At 50.2% G+C, this 14264-nt stretch overlaps 1 protein-coding gene across 10 annotated transcripts in view; it reads left to right on the plus strand.

Annotated features, from left to right (window-relative positions):
• The first annotated feature begins 3075 nt into the window (after positions 1 to 3075).
• KMT2A (lysine methyltransferase 2A) overlaps positions 3076 to 14264 on the plus strand; it is an 88340-nt gene continuing 77151 nt past the window's right edge. For 4 of the 10 annotated variants that reach the window (XM_070078952.1, XM_070078968.1, XM_070078962.1 and 1 more), the window contains exons 1-2: positions 3077 to 3574; positions 5753 to 5851. In XM_070078952.1, coding sequence (XP_069935053.1) covers positions 3131 to 3574; positions 5753 to 5851 — 543 coding nt within the window. In that variant the 5' untranslated portion in view covers positions 3077 to 3130. Of the gene's footprint in view, positions 3575 to 5752; positions 5852 to 14264 lie in introns of all 10 variants that reach the window. The other 6 variants (XM_070078980.1, XM_070078982.1, XM_070079002.1 and 3 more) reach the window with 4 other exon arrangements.

Genomic DNA, 14264 nt, shown 5'->3' on the forward strand with positions numbered 1-14264 from the left:
TCCACTTCTAGAAATCTATACTACAGATATATTTGCACTTTTGCAAAATGATATGCATTCAAGGTTATGCATCGCAGCATTATTTGAAACACAATAGGCTGGGAGCAAATCAAGTGCCTACCAAGAGAGAACTAGTTAAATTCCACCACACTTGTTCCATACAGACCCAAGAATAAGGAAACCATCTACCAAAAGGAGTGTACTCCAAGGTGCACTAAGTGAAACAAGAGAGCGATCCGGGAAATGGGTTTGATGTGCCTTCACTCATGGGAAAACTCCTAGATGACTTTCTTGCTTAGCCATGGACTGTCCTTGGAAACACACACAACATACCTCAGGCCCCTCTTTAGGAAAAGGGAAGGTACAACTTGGGGAGAGTCATATTAGACACTCAGGAAAAACACACTGAAGTAAAAAGTAAAACCTAAAAACCCAAAATAAAGAGATTGCATGCAGTTTCATGAGTACCGGTCGGATAGTGGAAGTTCACCAGCATGGTCAGTGGATCCCCGTGGCAGACCCTAATGAGTTCTGGTCCTGCTCAGTACTGGCTGTGAGGACCTGGACATTACTCTCAGCCTCAGTTTCCCCATCCACACAATCAGAATGATCCCAGAGGACTGGTGGAAATTGAGTGCGCACAAGGCCCTTAGGCTCACAGAAAGCACTCGGCAAATGTCAGTTGTGATGGCTATTCCTGCCCTAAAAGCTCCCACGATAAGCCAAACTCTGACTTGCGGCTCTGGATCCGGTTGAAGGCAAAGGAACAAACCCGAGGATGACTCAAGTTGTTTTTCTACCCACGAGACTGCACCTGGGGACTGCGACAGCCTCCAAAGACATTCTGCCTCTTCGCTGCTGCCCCCCGACCTGCTCCCACCTGTGCTCAACAAAGTGTGCTTGAAGTGAGGGGTTACTCCGAACCCGGCCGCTGTCCTCTGGAGTGGAGGGCGGGAAGAAATTCTGTTGACACAGTTACATAAAGCCTGTCACTCAGTCCCCTGCCCATTACCTCCGCAGACCGTTATGCATATTAAAAGGGGAGGGGGCGGCAAATACAAAAGAAAAATAGCCGAGAGAGAGTGAGAGAGGGAGCAAATCACGATGCTGGAGGGAATCCACGTGGTCGCCAATCTGTAACTGATCAGGGCAGCTACACTGGAGTCCAAGCCCCAGCGCCTCGCGCTCCGTACGCTGCAATGGAGAAATCGCCCACATCGAGGTGCCTCTGGCCTTCGCGGGGTCTCGGGGCTGCCGACACTCCCACCCTTTCTGCACCTAGTAAACCACGCCACGTAACAACGGAATCTGGTTCTTGTGCGCGTCGTGCGTGCGCTTTGCAAGCCATCTGGGCCCCATCCTGCGCGGTTGGAACGATGATCGATCCGGGACGAGTTGGGGGAGTTGGGGCTGGCTTGCCTGCGTCTCCTCCCTTCCTCCGCTGCCCTCCACCTCCCACCCCACCGTCCGCCCTGCCCGAATGTTTCGCCGGTGGAGAGACGCAGGCTTTCAGCACCCGGAGGCCGTGGACCTTCTCTGGAGGCGTGCAGTGCCCCCTCCGGAGGGCCAGAGCCGAGTGCAACCTGCTCACCACGACCCTCCCCCCTCCTTCGCAAACTCGCCGCCCCGGGGCTGTAACAACACAGGCAGTGCGTTGTACCGGTGCGGGAGTCCGGGGAGGCTGCGTGACCTTCCAGCGAACTCCACCTCGGCTGGAGGGGGGCGGGGGTGGGGAGGGGGACGAAGGCTGCCCCGGGGCCTGCAGGCTGAGTATCGATCCCCCAGCCTCAGTCAACCCAAGTTCTCCTGGCACAAACGCCTCCCTCCCCTCGCCGCTCTCCCAGCCTTGCAGGCTTCCAGCGCCTCGCTGGAGGAGCCCTCCCCTCTCTCCCGCAATAAAGTAAACCCGGTGGATATTCAGTCCCCTCCCGAGCCCTCCTCCTTGCTTCCCCCTCCCCCTCCCTCCGCGGGCTAACCCCGCGCGCAGAGCTCGCCGCCGGCGGGCCTCTTCCACCCAGTGTATCATAATGCCCAGCGCGCTCCTCCCTCCCCCTCTCTTAATCAGAAACGTGCTCGCGAGCCCCCTCCCTCTGCGCGCATACATTAGGGTCTGCTTTGCATGCAGCGGCAGGCCGCGACCGGAGGCAGAAGGGGCGGGGGCGCTTTTGCCCGCCTCTTCCCTCCAGGCCCCGTTAGCCACCCAGCTTCAGCTTCGTTGTAACGCCGCGTCGTTAGCGGAGCACGCCGCGGCCCCTGTGCCCGGGCCGGAGACGCGCAACCCACCTCTCCGCAGAAGGGCACGAAAGCCAGAGGCCCCTCGGCCCCGAGCGCACAGTAGGGCGAGGAGGTGGCGGGAGACCTGCCACTCGGGGTGTGCGTTTCGGAGGAGAGCTCCAGCATGAAAATGGGAGGGGCCCCTCCTTTATTTTTTAAAGCGCGTTCCTTGAGGGCCTTTCTATTTTGCATATAGTAAACTGGGCAACGCTTCTGTTTTGCATGTAGTACAATAAGGGCTCTTTTATTCTAGAGGCGTTCGATCCGGGCTAGACCCGCTCGTATCCGCGCCCCGAGGCGGAGGAGAAGGCTCGCTCCTCCCCGACCCAGCAGCCGCCTCATACTGGAAGCCGCTCTCCTGGGCGGTTCGATTCCCAGCGCGTCCCGGGAACGTGTGTAATCGGCCTCCGGGCTCTCGAGGTTGCAGGCGGCCCGGCTCCCTCCGCCTCCATCCTCCCCGTAGCCCTCGCCCCCTCCCCCTCTCCCCGGAACCCGCGCTCCTCTCCCGGCTCCTGGGCTTCCTTCCCCCCTCCTTTTCCCTAGCAATGCCGCTCCCGGAGGGCGGGGCATGCAGTTATCCAGGTTGCGGGGCGGGCGAGCGGGCGGGCGGCCGCGGCCCGGGCCTCTGGATGCAGTAGCAGCGGCCCGGCGTCAGAGGCGTAGGCCCGAGGCCTGTATACAGATTGCGGGGCCGGCGGGCGCGGCCCGGCGCTCTGCATAGCGGCCGGCCGGGCGCAGGCCGCCGGGCGGCGCCGAGCGGGTTAGGCAGGTTCCGGGGCCCTCCGCCCCCCCTCCGCCTCCCCGCCCCCCTGTGTTGTCGCCTCTCCCTCTCGCTGCTTCACTTCACGGGGCGAACATGGCGCACAGCTGTCGGTGGCGCTTCCCCGCCCGACCCGGGACCACCGGGGGCGGCGGCGGCGGGGGGCGCCGGGGCCTAGGGGGCGCCCCGCGGCAACGCGTCCCGGCCCTGCTGCTTCCCCCCGGGCCCCCGGTCGGCGGCGGCGGCCCCGGGGCGCCCCCCTCCCCCCCGGCTGTGGCGGCCGCGGCGGCGGCGGCGGCGGCGGCGGCGGGAAGCAGCGGGGCTGGGGTTCCAGGGGGAGCGGCCGCCGCCTCAGCAGCCTCCTCGTCGTCCGCCTCGTCTTCGTCTTCGTCATCGTCTTCAGCCTCCTCAGGGCCGGCCCTGCTCCGGGTGGGCCCGGGCTTCGACGCGGCGCTGCAGGTCTCGGCCGCCATCGGCACCAACCTGCGCCGGTTCCGGGCGGTGTTTGGGGAGAGCGGCGGGGGAGGCGGCAGCGGAGAGGTAAGGGGGCGAGGAACCCCCAGGTCCGGGGTCTCGACCCTCCGCGGAGCCCCCTCCCCTCCCCCATCCGGGCTTGAGGAGCATCCCGATTCTGGGACCATCCTGAGGTCCCTGACCCGGGGCGAATGGCCCTCCCATCTTGGGACCCTCCTCCCCCCCCCACCCCTCCGTACGGGGCTGCAGACCTCCCCCCCCCCGGGCGACCCCTCCCCGGGGTTTGGACCCATCTGGCGAAGGGCGTTTGGACCCCCTCCCCCTGACCCTTCCCCAGACCCCTTGGCACAGACCCCCTCGCCGGGGTTTCCCATCCCGGGACTGAACCCCTCCTCCCTTTCACAGATTACCTCATCCGAGCAAGATTCCTCCCTCCCTCCCTGCTAGAGACCTGATCCCGCCACATCCCCGCCTCCCTCCCTGGGCAGATGTGTTACTCCTGGGGCAGTTTCCCTGTCGGGCATCCCTCGGGTGATGGCCTCTTCCAGGGCCACGTTCTTGGCCTGGCCCTTGGGGACCGATGTCCTTTCTGGTACCTTGCTGGCGCACACCTGACGACCCCTCCGCGGCCCGTCCCCGGGGCCGGGTCCCTACCTTGCCGGCCACTCCCCCTTCCTCCACCCCCGCCCCCAGCCCACCCCGCACCCCGGCCCGCCCTGCCCCACCGGGGGAAGTCGCCTTTCCGCTCCACCTGGCCTCCCCTCACCTCCTCTCCCTCTCAAGATAACGGCGATCTCGCACAGCAGTCTCCCCCCCACCCCACCCCTGGCCTGCAGGGCTGCAGTTCCTAGCCTGTGGGTAGCAGGACTTCTGTACCTTCGCTCCAGCCTGTCCCTCTTTAGAGAGAAGGGTTAGTGGCTTCTCGGAGGGGGGAACAGCCCACGGTCCCCGAGGTGTAGAGGAGAGCAGTTTTCCACCCGTGCCCTGGAGGGGAGGCAGGCGTCCCCGCCAGCCCTGGGGAGGGGACCCCTGAGCGGGGAGGTGTTTGTGGGGGGACCTGGGCAGGGTCCTCCCAGGGGAAGCAGCTGCTCTGCTACCCCACCCACTGCGCCGGAGAGCACGCAGTGTCCAACCCCGGCTCCCTCCTTCTCCTCTCGTCATTTCTCTATTGATCCACCTTTTCCTAGGCCAATCCTGGGGCGGGGGGCGGGAGGGGAAGCTGGGTTGGGGGTGAGGAGTAGATAGGGACAGTTTTACTTTAGTGTGGCGGTGGCGGCGGCGGCGGCGGCGGCGGCAGCGGCGGCGGCGGTGGTGGTGGTGGTGGTGGCATTGGCGGCGGCGGCGGTGGTGGTTGCTTTGGGTTGGAAGCAAAAGGAGGATTATGAGGCAAAGTTATTCCTTAGAAGGAGGAGCTGGGGTTCTCGCCCTGATTCTCACAAGGGGACCCAAGGTGGGTGAAGGGTCAGAGCTTTGCCCTTCCCCACTAGTACTGGGGCGACAACCGGGATGCTTTGATGAGCACCCTTCAGCCCCCTTCAGCCAAAAGCAAAGTTGCCCTGGGAAGGGAAGTTGAGTTCAGGTTCAGCCGTGGCGTTGCGCATTTGTTTTCCATTGGATGCAGAAGGGGGAGTCTGAATCCTGGGGGCGGGGGTGAGGCTGGAATGGGGGGATGCTAGGAGGAGGAAGAGCAGCTGCTAGGGGCTGAAGCGGAGGGGGGTAAGGGGTTGCAGCTCTGGAGTGCTCTTGATTGAAACAGAAAGGGAAAGATAACAACCAGCCGTTTCCTGCGTGCTCTGCCGTTGGTGCACACAAAATATCCTGGGCAAACCCCTTGTCCCCTGTTGTGCCCCACACCCCTTTAGATTTACCCAAAGATCCTGGGAAGATGGGGAGGGAGGAGATCCCAGGGACCCTGGCCCCTCCTCTCAAGGAGCTGGCATTTTTGAGTTGTTAGTCTTCCTGCCTCCCCCCCACCTCCCTTTTTTTTAAATGGTTTCTAAGACAGCCTGATCAGGAGACTGACGACAACCCGCCTTCTGACAGAGCAAGGAGGACGCGATGGGGGCGTGTTCCCTGCTAGATAGCTAGCTGCAGCGGCCCCTTTCCCTGCCTCTCTGCTCTCTCTCCACCTCCTTTTCCCAGCCTTCAGAAGGCAGCTGCAGTCAGCAGGGTTGTTTGAGACTATTTTGTTGGTTGCTGTAGATTGTTATTTTTTTTTGAAAGGCCAATTCTGTATTTTTTAAGCTAACAACACAGATCCCATGTAGTTGGAGAACCAAAGGCCTCATACATGACAAAAAGACTGAACCGTTCAGGTTACTTGCATGGAGTTGGTGCTTAAATGTGAGTTGATTTTGCTTTTTTAAAAGATACAGCAGCAAAAAAAATAATAAAATAAAATAAGTAGACTTACTGACATTTCATTTACCTGCTTATTTTCAAAATTGAGACTTGCCTGGTTATATGTAGAATTTTGGTCCCATGTATATTTGAGTATGATAAAGTCTATTAGGAGAAGTTCGTCTATGTTAAGGGGATTCTAAGAAGCATTCTCTTCCTGTTCAGCATGCTTATGTGTTTTGTATTAAAGGACCCCAAGGGTTCATGTGTCAAATGTTGTTATCACATATTCAGAAGCAAAGTTTTATCCTGAGAGCTTCCAATCACAGCTTTTCAAGAGACTGGTTAGAAAGAGAGCCACCTGGGTTCAGGGACCTAATGTCTGGGCACCAGAATATTTAATCTGTTGGTCTTTGACAAATCACCTTTAACGTTGCAATCAGGTGCTAACATTTTCTTACCCACTGGCACTATGAGAGGATTGTAAATTAGTGTTTTATTTTGCTCAACAGTAATCTATAATGTCAGGGAGTTGCAGTTATTTGAAATAAGACCACATTAATAATAAGAGTTAGCTTTTTTTTCTTTAAAACTTCTGCCTAAACACTAATTGCTATTTCATTATGAGAAGAGTAGTTGACGCCTTCCTTTTTTTTTTTTTTTGAACTGGGCTTGAATCAGTTGTTGTTCCTTTGGTAACTTTCTAGTCCGTGGTAGTTTGAAGCAGTCTAGTATGGATTGATGGTATGCTATTGTTAGTGCTAATCCAGAGCAATAATCTCATCTAACTTGGTTGTTTTCAGTGTAGAAACCAAGCATTTTTGTTACCTAAGGTTACAAATCAGTGATAAAGTTTCAAGAGGAAGTTTAGGGCTCACCCCAAGCAGACACAGAATTCTAGGGGTTGCTTCTTAGAACTCGCAGTTCTGTATCAGGTCTTGTCTGGATCCACGGAGAAGGCTTTGATGACCCAGAGTGATTCTGACCTTTTGGAATTCTGGCTTCCTTTAAGTGAATGACAATCAGTTCTCCATAGCAGAAACCCAACTTAATCCTTTTAAAACTAGGTGACAGGACTTCCAGATCACGTCCGTTTGAGCTCGGTTATCCATAGGAAGATTTTCATTACTGTTGGTTCCTAACTTCACTTGTCTGAGTAAAAACTACATGTAAGAGTTCATCATGACTTTCTAGGGATGGGACTATTTTAGAACATACGTAGGAGTTGGTGGTCTCTCATTTGGGCTTTCTGTTGGACAAGAAGAATTGAAGCTTTGTTGTGTTGCACTCTATCAGGAATCACAGCAGCGCAGTTCTTACCTACCTCTGGCCTTCACTCCTGAGTTGTCAGTTTCCCATTTTTCTGGGGATTGCCGTGAAGAATTTCATGTTGCTGTACTTTGTGCTCTAAACATAACAGAGCAGCATCTTTGTTGACTAGAATCTGGACTATTTTAGCATAAACCCCAGAAGCAGTTCATTTATCTGTTTATTAATTCATTATCCAGTTACCTTCCCTATTCCCTCACAAAATGTTAAAAGCAAAATTTCCATCCCAATCCTAACATAGCAGACTTCAATTAGGTCTAGACTGAAGCTGAATTAAAACATTGATGTGTGTGTGTTTTCATTTGAAATTGCAGTGTTGTTCATGGGGACTGAGGCAAGCATTTGAGTTGGGTTTAGAAAAGATATTAGTCCTGAAGCCAAAAGGAAGGTGGACAATGTCTGTGATCTTTTTTTTCCCCAGTGCTCACTGGGCAGCCTGATCAGGAGACTGATCAGACTGATCCAGAGAGTGGGAGTTGCTCCTTCACTGTCTTCACAGCTAATCCTCAGCTTGGCAGGAGGAGAGTGCGGTGGAGTGTAAGAAGCCTTGGAGTAGAAGTCTACAGGCATGGGCTCTTAGCTTTGTCACTTAGGAGACATTGGGCAATTCACTTTTTTCTTTTTTTATTAAGATTTATTTATTTGAAAGGCAGAGTTACAGAGAGGCAAAAGCAGAGAGAAAGAGAGGTCCTCCATCCACTAGTTCACTCTATAAGTGGCTGCAACAGTGAAGTTGGGCAGATCCGAAGCCAGGAGCTTCTTCCAGGTCTCCCACGTGGGTGCAGGGGCCCAAGCACTTGGGCCATCTTCTACTGCTTCCCCAGGCCACAGCAGAGAGCTGGATCGGAAGTGGAGAATCCAGGACTCAAACCAGCTCCCACATGGGATGATGCCGGCATACAGGTGGCAGCTTAACCGCTACGCAACAGTGCCGGCCCAGGCAATTCGCTTTTAACCTTACATTTCTGATCTGTAAAACACAGAGTGAACTAAATAGCTCATGTATCTTTTCTGTCCTAGTACTCCTGATTTCTGTCTATGACATTAATATTTTGGTTGGGGTCATAATTTCTTATTCTTAGTTCAAGAGTCAGGGTCAGTGAACCTACTTGGTGGTTGAGAGTTGGTGGGGAAGAAGCAGAGAGACCCAATGAGAGAGACACAGAGAGAGTTCCCATCCTTTGAGTCACTCCCCAGGTAACTACAACACCCCATCTGGCTCTAACTGGAAACCAGAAACTCAGTCCAGGTCTCCCACAGAGATAGCAGGAACCCAATCACGTGGCCATCCCTGCTGCATTAGCAGGAAGCTAGAGTCAGGAGGGGAGCCAGGTGTCAAACCCAGGCCAGCCAGTGTGGGATGCAGCTCTCTGACAGTCATGCTAAATGCTGCTGCCTAATGATTTTTAATATCAAATTGTATATTTGCCCAATTAACTATATTATTATTAGGAGGAGGATTTTTAACTTGGTGGGAAAGTTTTCATTGTATGTGGGGGGGGGGGCAAAAGGAGTTTATTGAGATAATTCATTTGTAAGAAAAATGGAGATAAAATTGTAAACATACTTCTGAGAACTTGTAGAACCCAAGCATTATCTGGTGTTCAGAGGCTGTCTTTTTTTTCTTTGTTTAAGATTTATTTACTTATTTGAAAGGCAGAGTTACAGAGAGAGCAAGCGAGCGAGGGAGCGCACAAGCATGTCCATCTTCTGGTTCACTCCCCAAATGGCAAGAGCTGAGTCAGTCCAAAGCCAGGAGCTTCTTCCGGGTCTCTCACATGGGTGCAGGGGCCCAAGCATTTTTGGCCATCTACTACTGTTTTCCTACTGCTTTTTCCTAGGCACAGTAGCAGGGAGCTGGGTTAGAAGTAGAGCAGCCAGGACTCCAAGGGATGCCCGTATGGGATGCCAGCAGCAAAGGCAGCAACTTAGCCCGCTATGCCACAGCGCTGGGCCCCCAGAGGTTGTCTTGTTTGGATAAATTTGTTTTCATTGTAGTGGATTCCTGATTATCTAAAAGTCAGTATAGGTGGTATATTCCTTTAGGTGTGTGAGCTTATAAGTGAGAAGAAAAATTCAATATACCAGTGTATCTGTAAGTCCAAAGTGATAGTACCCACTTTGCAGGAAATAGTATGTTCTGACATGAATTTTGGTTTGTGCTGAGCATTAGAAATCCAATCTCCAGAACTTTTTTGATTTCTCACTGGAAATCATTGACATGTCTCCTCCATCTTCCTCTTCATTTAATTATCTTAAGGCACTTGTTCTTGGAAGAAGTCATCATTCACAGAATAGTGGTTTACCTTCTGATTGAAACTTGAAAGAAAATACTCCCTTCTTGACTTAATTCCCATCCCTTTGCTCCTTGGCACTGCCCTTCCATTGAGCAGCTGTGCAGACTCTATACGGATTGCGTCTCTTGCCCTGTGGCTGGAGGGGGTGGCAACGGAGCTTTGCTTGCTCTGAGGCATAACAGGCTGCAATGCCTCTTTTGGAGACTGGCTGTGTCTTAATTGTAGGTCTCCTAATTAAGATCTCTTTGTGCCTGCCCACATTCCACTAGTGTTGGCACAGAACTTCAGCTTCCTTCTAGCACTTAACTGAAGGCCTTCAGTCAGGCCTTTTGTGAATATCTTGTCTCTTTCCATTCTTCCTCTGCCAAGGTAGAGAGCCCAGTGGCACGGTCCTTTGAGCAACTGGGAAGCTTTGTGACTATCATTACTTTGGGAGGAATTTACTTGAGGGTTGCCTGCATGGGACCTTCCTTTGTTTGCATATGTTATTTTCAGGGATTAAGAAAGGTTAAATTACTAATGAGCCTGGCATGATGTACCTACATTTTAATCAGATTCTTAACCCTGTAGGCACTACTAGGAAAGAGGATGCTAAAGAGTTCACTGTTACAAGGCGTTTGGTTGGATCTTATCTAGACTGGCTTATGAAGCTTGATGAGTACCATCTTATCTTGGAGTAAATCACAGTCGTGATTTTTGTGCACTGATAGGTTGCAAAGATAAAAAATCAAGTGGAATTATTGATTATTCCTAAATTGTCTCAGATTTCCAAGCCAACGGAATGAAATTTAGTTTTGGGATTAGAATTTCTTGATTAGAAAAGACTTCAGAAGTTTCTAGAAATTGTTAATTAAGAATACTCTTGTAGGCTCCAGTATTTCTCGAGAAGTTCAGGAATTGGTTAGGCTTCTACAGTAGTGTCAGAACAAGATAGGATAATTTTTCAGGCAAAAGTAGTTAGCTTTAGTTTCCACTGTGTAAGTCCTCAGAAGGTAGCCTGGCCTTTAACAGGGCTCCAGGTGGCCTCTGAGAAGGAATTTGGGCTTTTATGAAGAAGAACCTTCACCTGGTCCCCGATGGTTTCATTGATCACATCAGTGTGAGGCAGGCCGACAAAGGGCTATTTTTGGTTGTTGTTATTGTCATTTCATTGTTGTGAAGAAGGCCTGAAAGAAGGAAGTACAGGATCTTTTATGGCACGCATTAAATAAAGCTGCAGGCCTGCGCTCTCATACCTGAGTGGGTGGTTTTATGGCCTAATTCTCTAATTGCTGGCATTTATGACAGTGTGGATGCTACTGGCCCTGTGGCTGAGTTAGATGATGCTGGGAATAGAGAGAGAGAAAGAGAGTCCTTTTGTTAGCCTTTTCATTTTCCCCCTCAATAAGGTCTCTGGGAAAGCCCTAAAGAAAAGCACAGACACTTGGACGACAGGAATGGCTTCCCATAAAGTGGTTCTTTATGTTTTTAAAAAAGAGGAGCTCCTTTTCTTGACCTGTCCAAAGAAATCCATACCACCACTGTTAAATATTTCAATGAGCTTTTTACCTTGTCAGGTTACACACCAGGGGAAGCCAGCCATGAGGCTATAGCTGCTGCCAGATGCTTCTAAAGACCAAGACACTGGAAAGAAGAATTTTGTTGTGTGATTTGTAGTCGTTGTGGATGACATAAATCCCCTTGAAGGATTAGTATGAAACCGGGAGGCGCAACTTGATCTGACTTTTTAGATGTTGAATATTCCACCCCGATGAGTGTTAGGTTTAAGGAAACAATTAACAAAGATATAAATGTAAGAGTTAGTTGGCAATTTTCTGTGCAGCATATCAAAATTCCCCTTTCTTTGAAATGAGTAGTTGTTTTTCTATTTGACAAAAAGACTGAAGGGATTTCCCCAGCTGTCTTACCTTTAATTATCACCACAGCAATACCTTGTGAGGTACCAGTGGGTAGGATATATTCCATTGGCATTTATTTCAGGAGCTGGAGTTTCTTACATATATTTTATGTATTTTCTTGTGTTTCTGTCTTTGTGTTTTGTTGGAATGTTTGAGTGTAGATGTTTTGATGTCATTCAGCTGTGACCCTTTCTAACATTCACACTGCTAGAGAAAGAGAGAAAGATCCAACCCTTATTATCCATGCTTTGTTGAAGCTTCGTTGTTTCATTCTCGTTTTACAACATCAAAGTAATTGTGGCTTTCTGTCTTGAATTAGAAGAGTAATATTCCTTGTGAGGGGTGCTTTTGGAGATTTTTTATTAGACTCTCCTTTATACTATTTCAGTTCTGAAAACTAGGGAGAAGTTAAGCACTTGTCCATGGTAAATATCTTATTCCTAGATGAAGAAATATTTACATCTGCCTATTTTCAACTATTTGTTGTTCATCCATGAGTATTGACTGATTTTTAGATCAAGCACAACATTGTCCCTAGATTATTGCCTTTAATTATAAGCAGTAAAACCTTGTGAGTAACATCTCTTTAAAGCTTAGCTAATGAGGAAATCCTCTTGTAATCTCTCCAGCTAGGCTCTTTTATTTGTGCATATATAAATGCCTTCACAGACGAGAAGGAGAGTCTCGTAATCTAATATGTGATAGTGTGAGATGGTAGAGCAGGGCAATGAAGGGCTGTAAGACCATGAGCTCTGAATTTAGACTGTTTGGGTTTAGTTCTTAGCTCAGCCATTTATTAGCTAACTGGTTTTAGAAAAGTTTTTTAACCTCTCCATGCCTCAGGTTCTTCATTTGTAAATTAAGGGTAATCATGCTTCAAAAGATTATTGTGGGGCCGGGGTTGTGGCATAGCTGGGGTAAAGCCAGTATCCCATTTGAGCTCAGGTTCAAGTCCTGGCCACTCCACTTCCAATCCAACTTTCTATTAATGCTCCTGGGAAAGCAGTGGGAGATGGCCCAAGGACATGGGCCTCTGCTACCCATGTAGGAGACCCAGATGAAGTTCCTGGCTCCTGGCTTCAGTTTGGCCCAGGCCAGGACCTTGTGGCCATTTTGGGTGTGAACCAGAAGATGGCAGATCTCTGTCCCTTTCTCTCTCTCTCTCTCTCTCTCTCTCTCTCTCTATATATATATATATATATATATAACTCTTTCTTTCAAATAAACAAACAAATCTTTAAAAAGATTATTGTGAGGCTTGAGATCATGCATGCATAGTGCTTAACACTTAGCCTGGCACACGGGTAGAAGCCTTGATTGCTATTAGAACTGAGAAATTGAAAGGGCACATGTACTGTAATCTTTTCTTTCTCATCACTAAGATAACAGTGTTTTTTTTTTATTATTACTTTGAGATATGTGTGTATACTTTTGCACATGTATTTTAGAATGTTCTTGATTTTGGTCTGGGCATCAAGTTCATCAATAGGCTAAATGGAACCAAACTGAAGGCCAAATACCTATTTTGGTAACTATGGATACCAGTGGCATCCAACTAAAACATGATTAGAGGTGAGGCAAAAAAGGGCTAAAAAGCTCCTTAAACAGGACAATAAATAGGCAGGTAGGGAACCAAGAAATCCAGTGCCACCATGAGTCAGATAATTATCAGGCTAAGGCAGTTAGCTATATTGGGGTTACTACCCTTGGTCTCTATGCCTAATGGTCCTAATCTTTTTATTTTAATCTTTACATTTTTAAAAAAGGTTTATTTATTTATTTGAAAGGCAGAGTTATATAGAGAGAAGGAGAAGGAGAGGCAGAGGCAGAAGCAGAGAAAGAGAGAGAGAGAGAGGTCTTCCATCTGCTGGTTCACTCCCCAATTGGCCACAATGGCTAGAGCTGTGCTGATCCGCAGCCAGGAGCCAGGAGCTTCCTCTAGGTCTTCCCACGCTGGTGCAGGGGCCCAAGCACTTGGGCCATCTTCTGCTGTTTTCCCAGGTCATAGCAGAGAGCTGGATTGGAAGCAGAGCAGCCGGGATTTGAACCTGTACCCATATGGGATGCCAGCACTGCAGGTGGCAGCTTTACCTGCTGCGCCACAGTGCTGGCCCCTAACCTTTACATTTTTAAAAAAATCATTTTGATTTTACTCGAGAGACAAATGGAGAGAGAGAGTCCACATCCACTAGTTTACTCCCCCAAAACCAGGAGCCCGGAACAATCTGGTCTACCACCTGGATGGCAGGGACTCAAGTACTGGAGCCATCATCTGCTGCCTCCCGGGATGGGCACCAGCAGAAGGCTGGATGGGAAGCAGACCAGCTGGGACTCTGGCATTCTGAAATGGGATACGGGCATCCCAAGGGGCAACGTAACCACTGTGCCAAGTGCCCACCCCTCTGATTTGTGTAAGTGTTAAGTACTTGGTGATGCCTTAAAGCAACTTGGAGGCTCTTCAGGATTCTTGGCCTCCAGGTTCAGATCCATTCATCTATACTTGGTAACCATTTGACATTTGTTCTCAAGTTTCAGCTTGGACTGAATAAGTGTTGGTCTACAGAAACCAGTGCAATTAACAATATAATTATAGAAGAAATACTAAGTTGCACGCTGCAAGTTCTGGGGTTTTGAACTTAACTTGAAAAATAAAATAACCACAAGTAGAATGGTCACAGACAGAAATTTAAGAATAACTAATAGAGGGCAGTATGCTTAAGGAGGAAAAATACTGCTTACATTTAAAAAAAAGATTTATTTATTTATTTTAAAAGCAGAGTTACAAAGAGAGAGAGGAAGAGACACACACAGAGAGAGGTCTTCCATCTACTGGTTTACTCCCCAAATGGCCAGGGCAGCTGCAGCTGGGCCAGTCTGAAGCCAGGAGCCAGA

The sequence above is a fragment of the Oryctolagus cuniculus genome, chromosome 1 (genome assembly GCF_964237555.1).
Source record: "Oryctolagus cuniculus chromosome 1, mOryCun1.1, whole genome shotgun sequence".
Classification (NCBI taxonomy): domain Eukaryota; kingdom Metazoa; phylum Chordata; class Mammalia; order Lagomorpha; family Leporidae; genus Oryctolagus; species Oryctolagus cuniculus.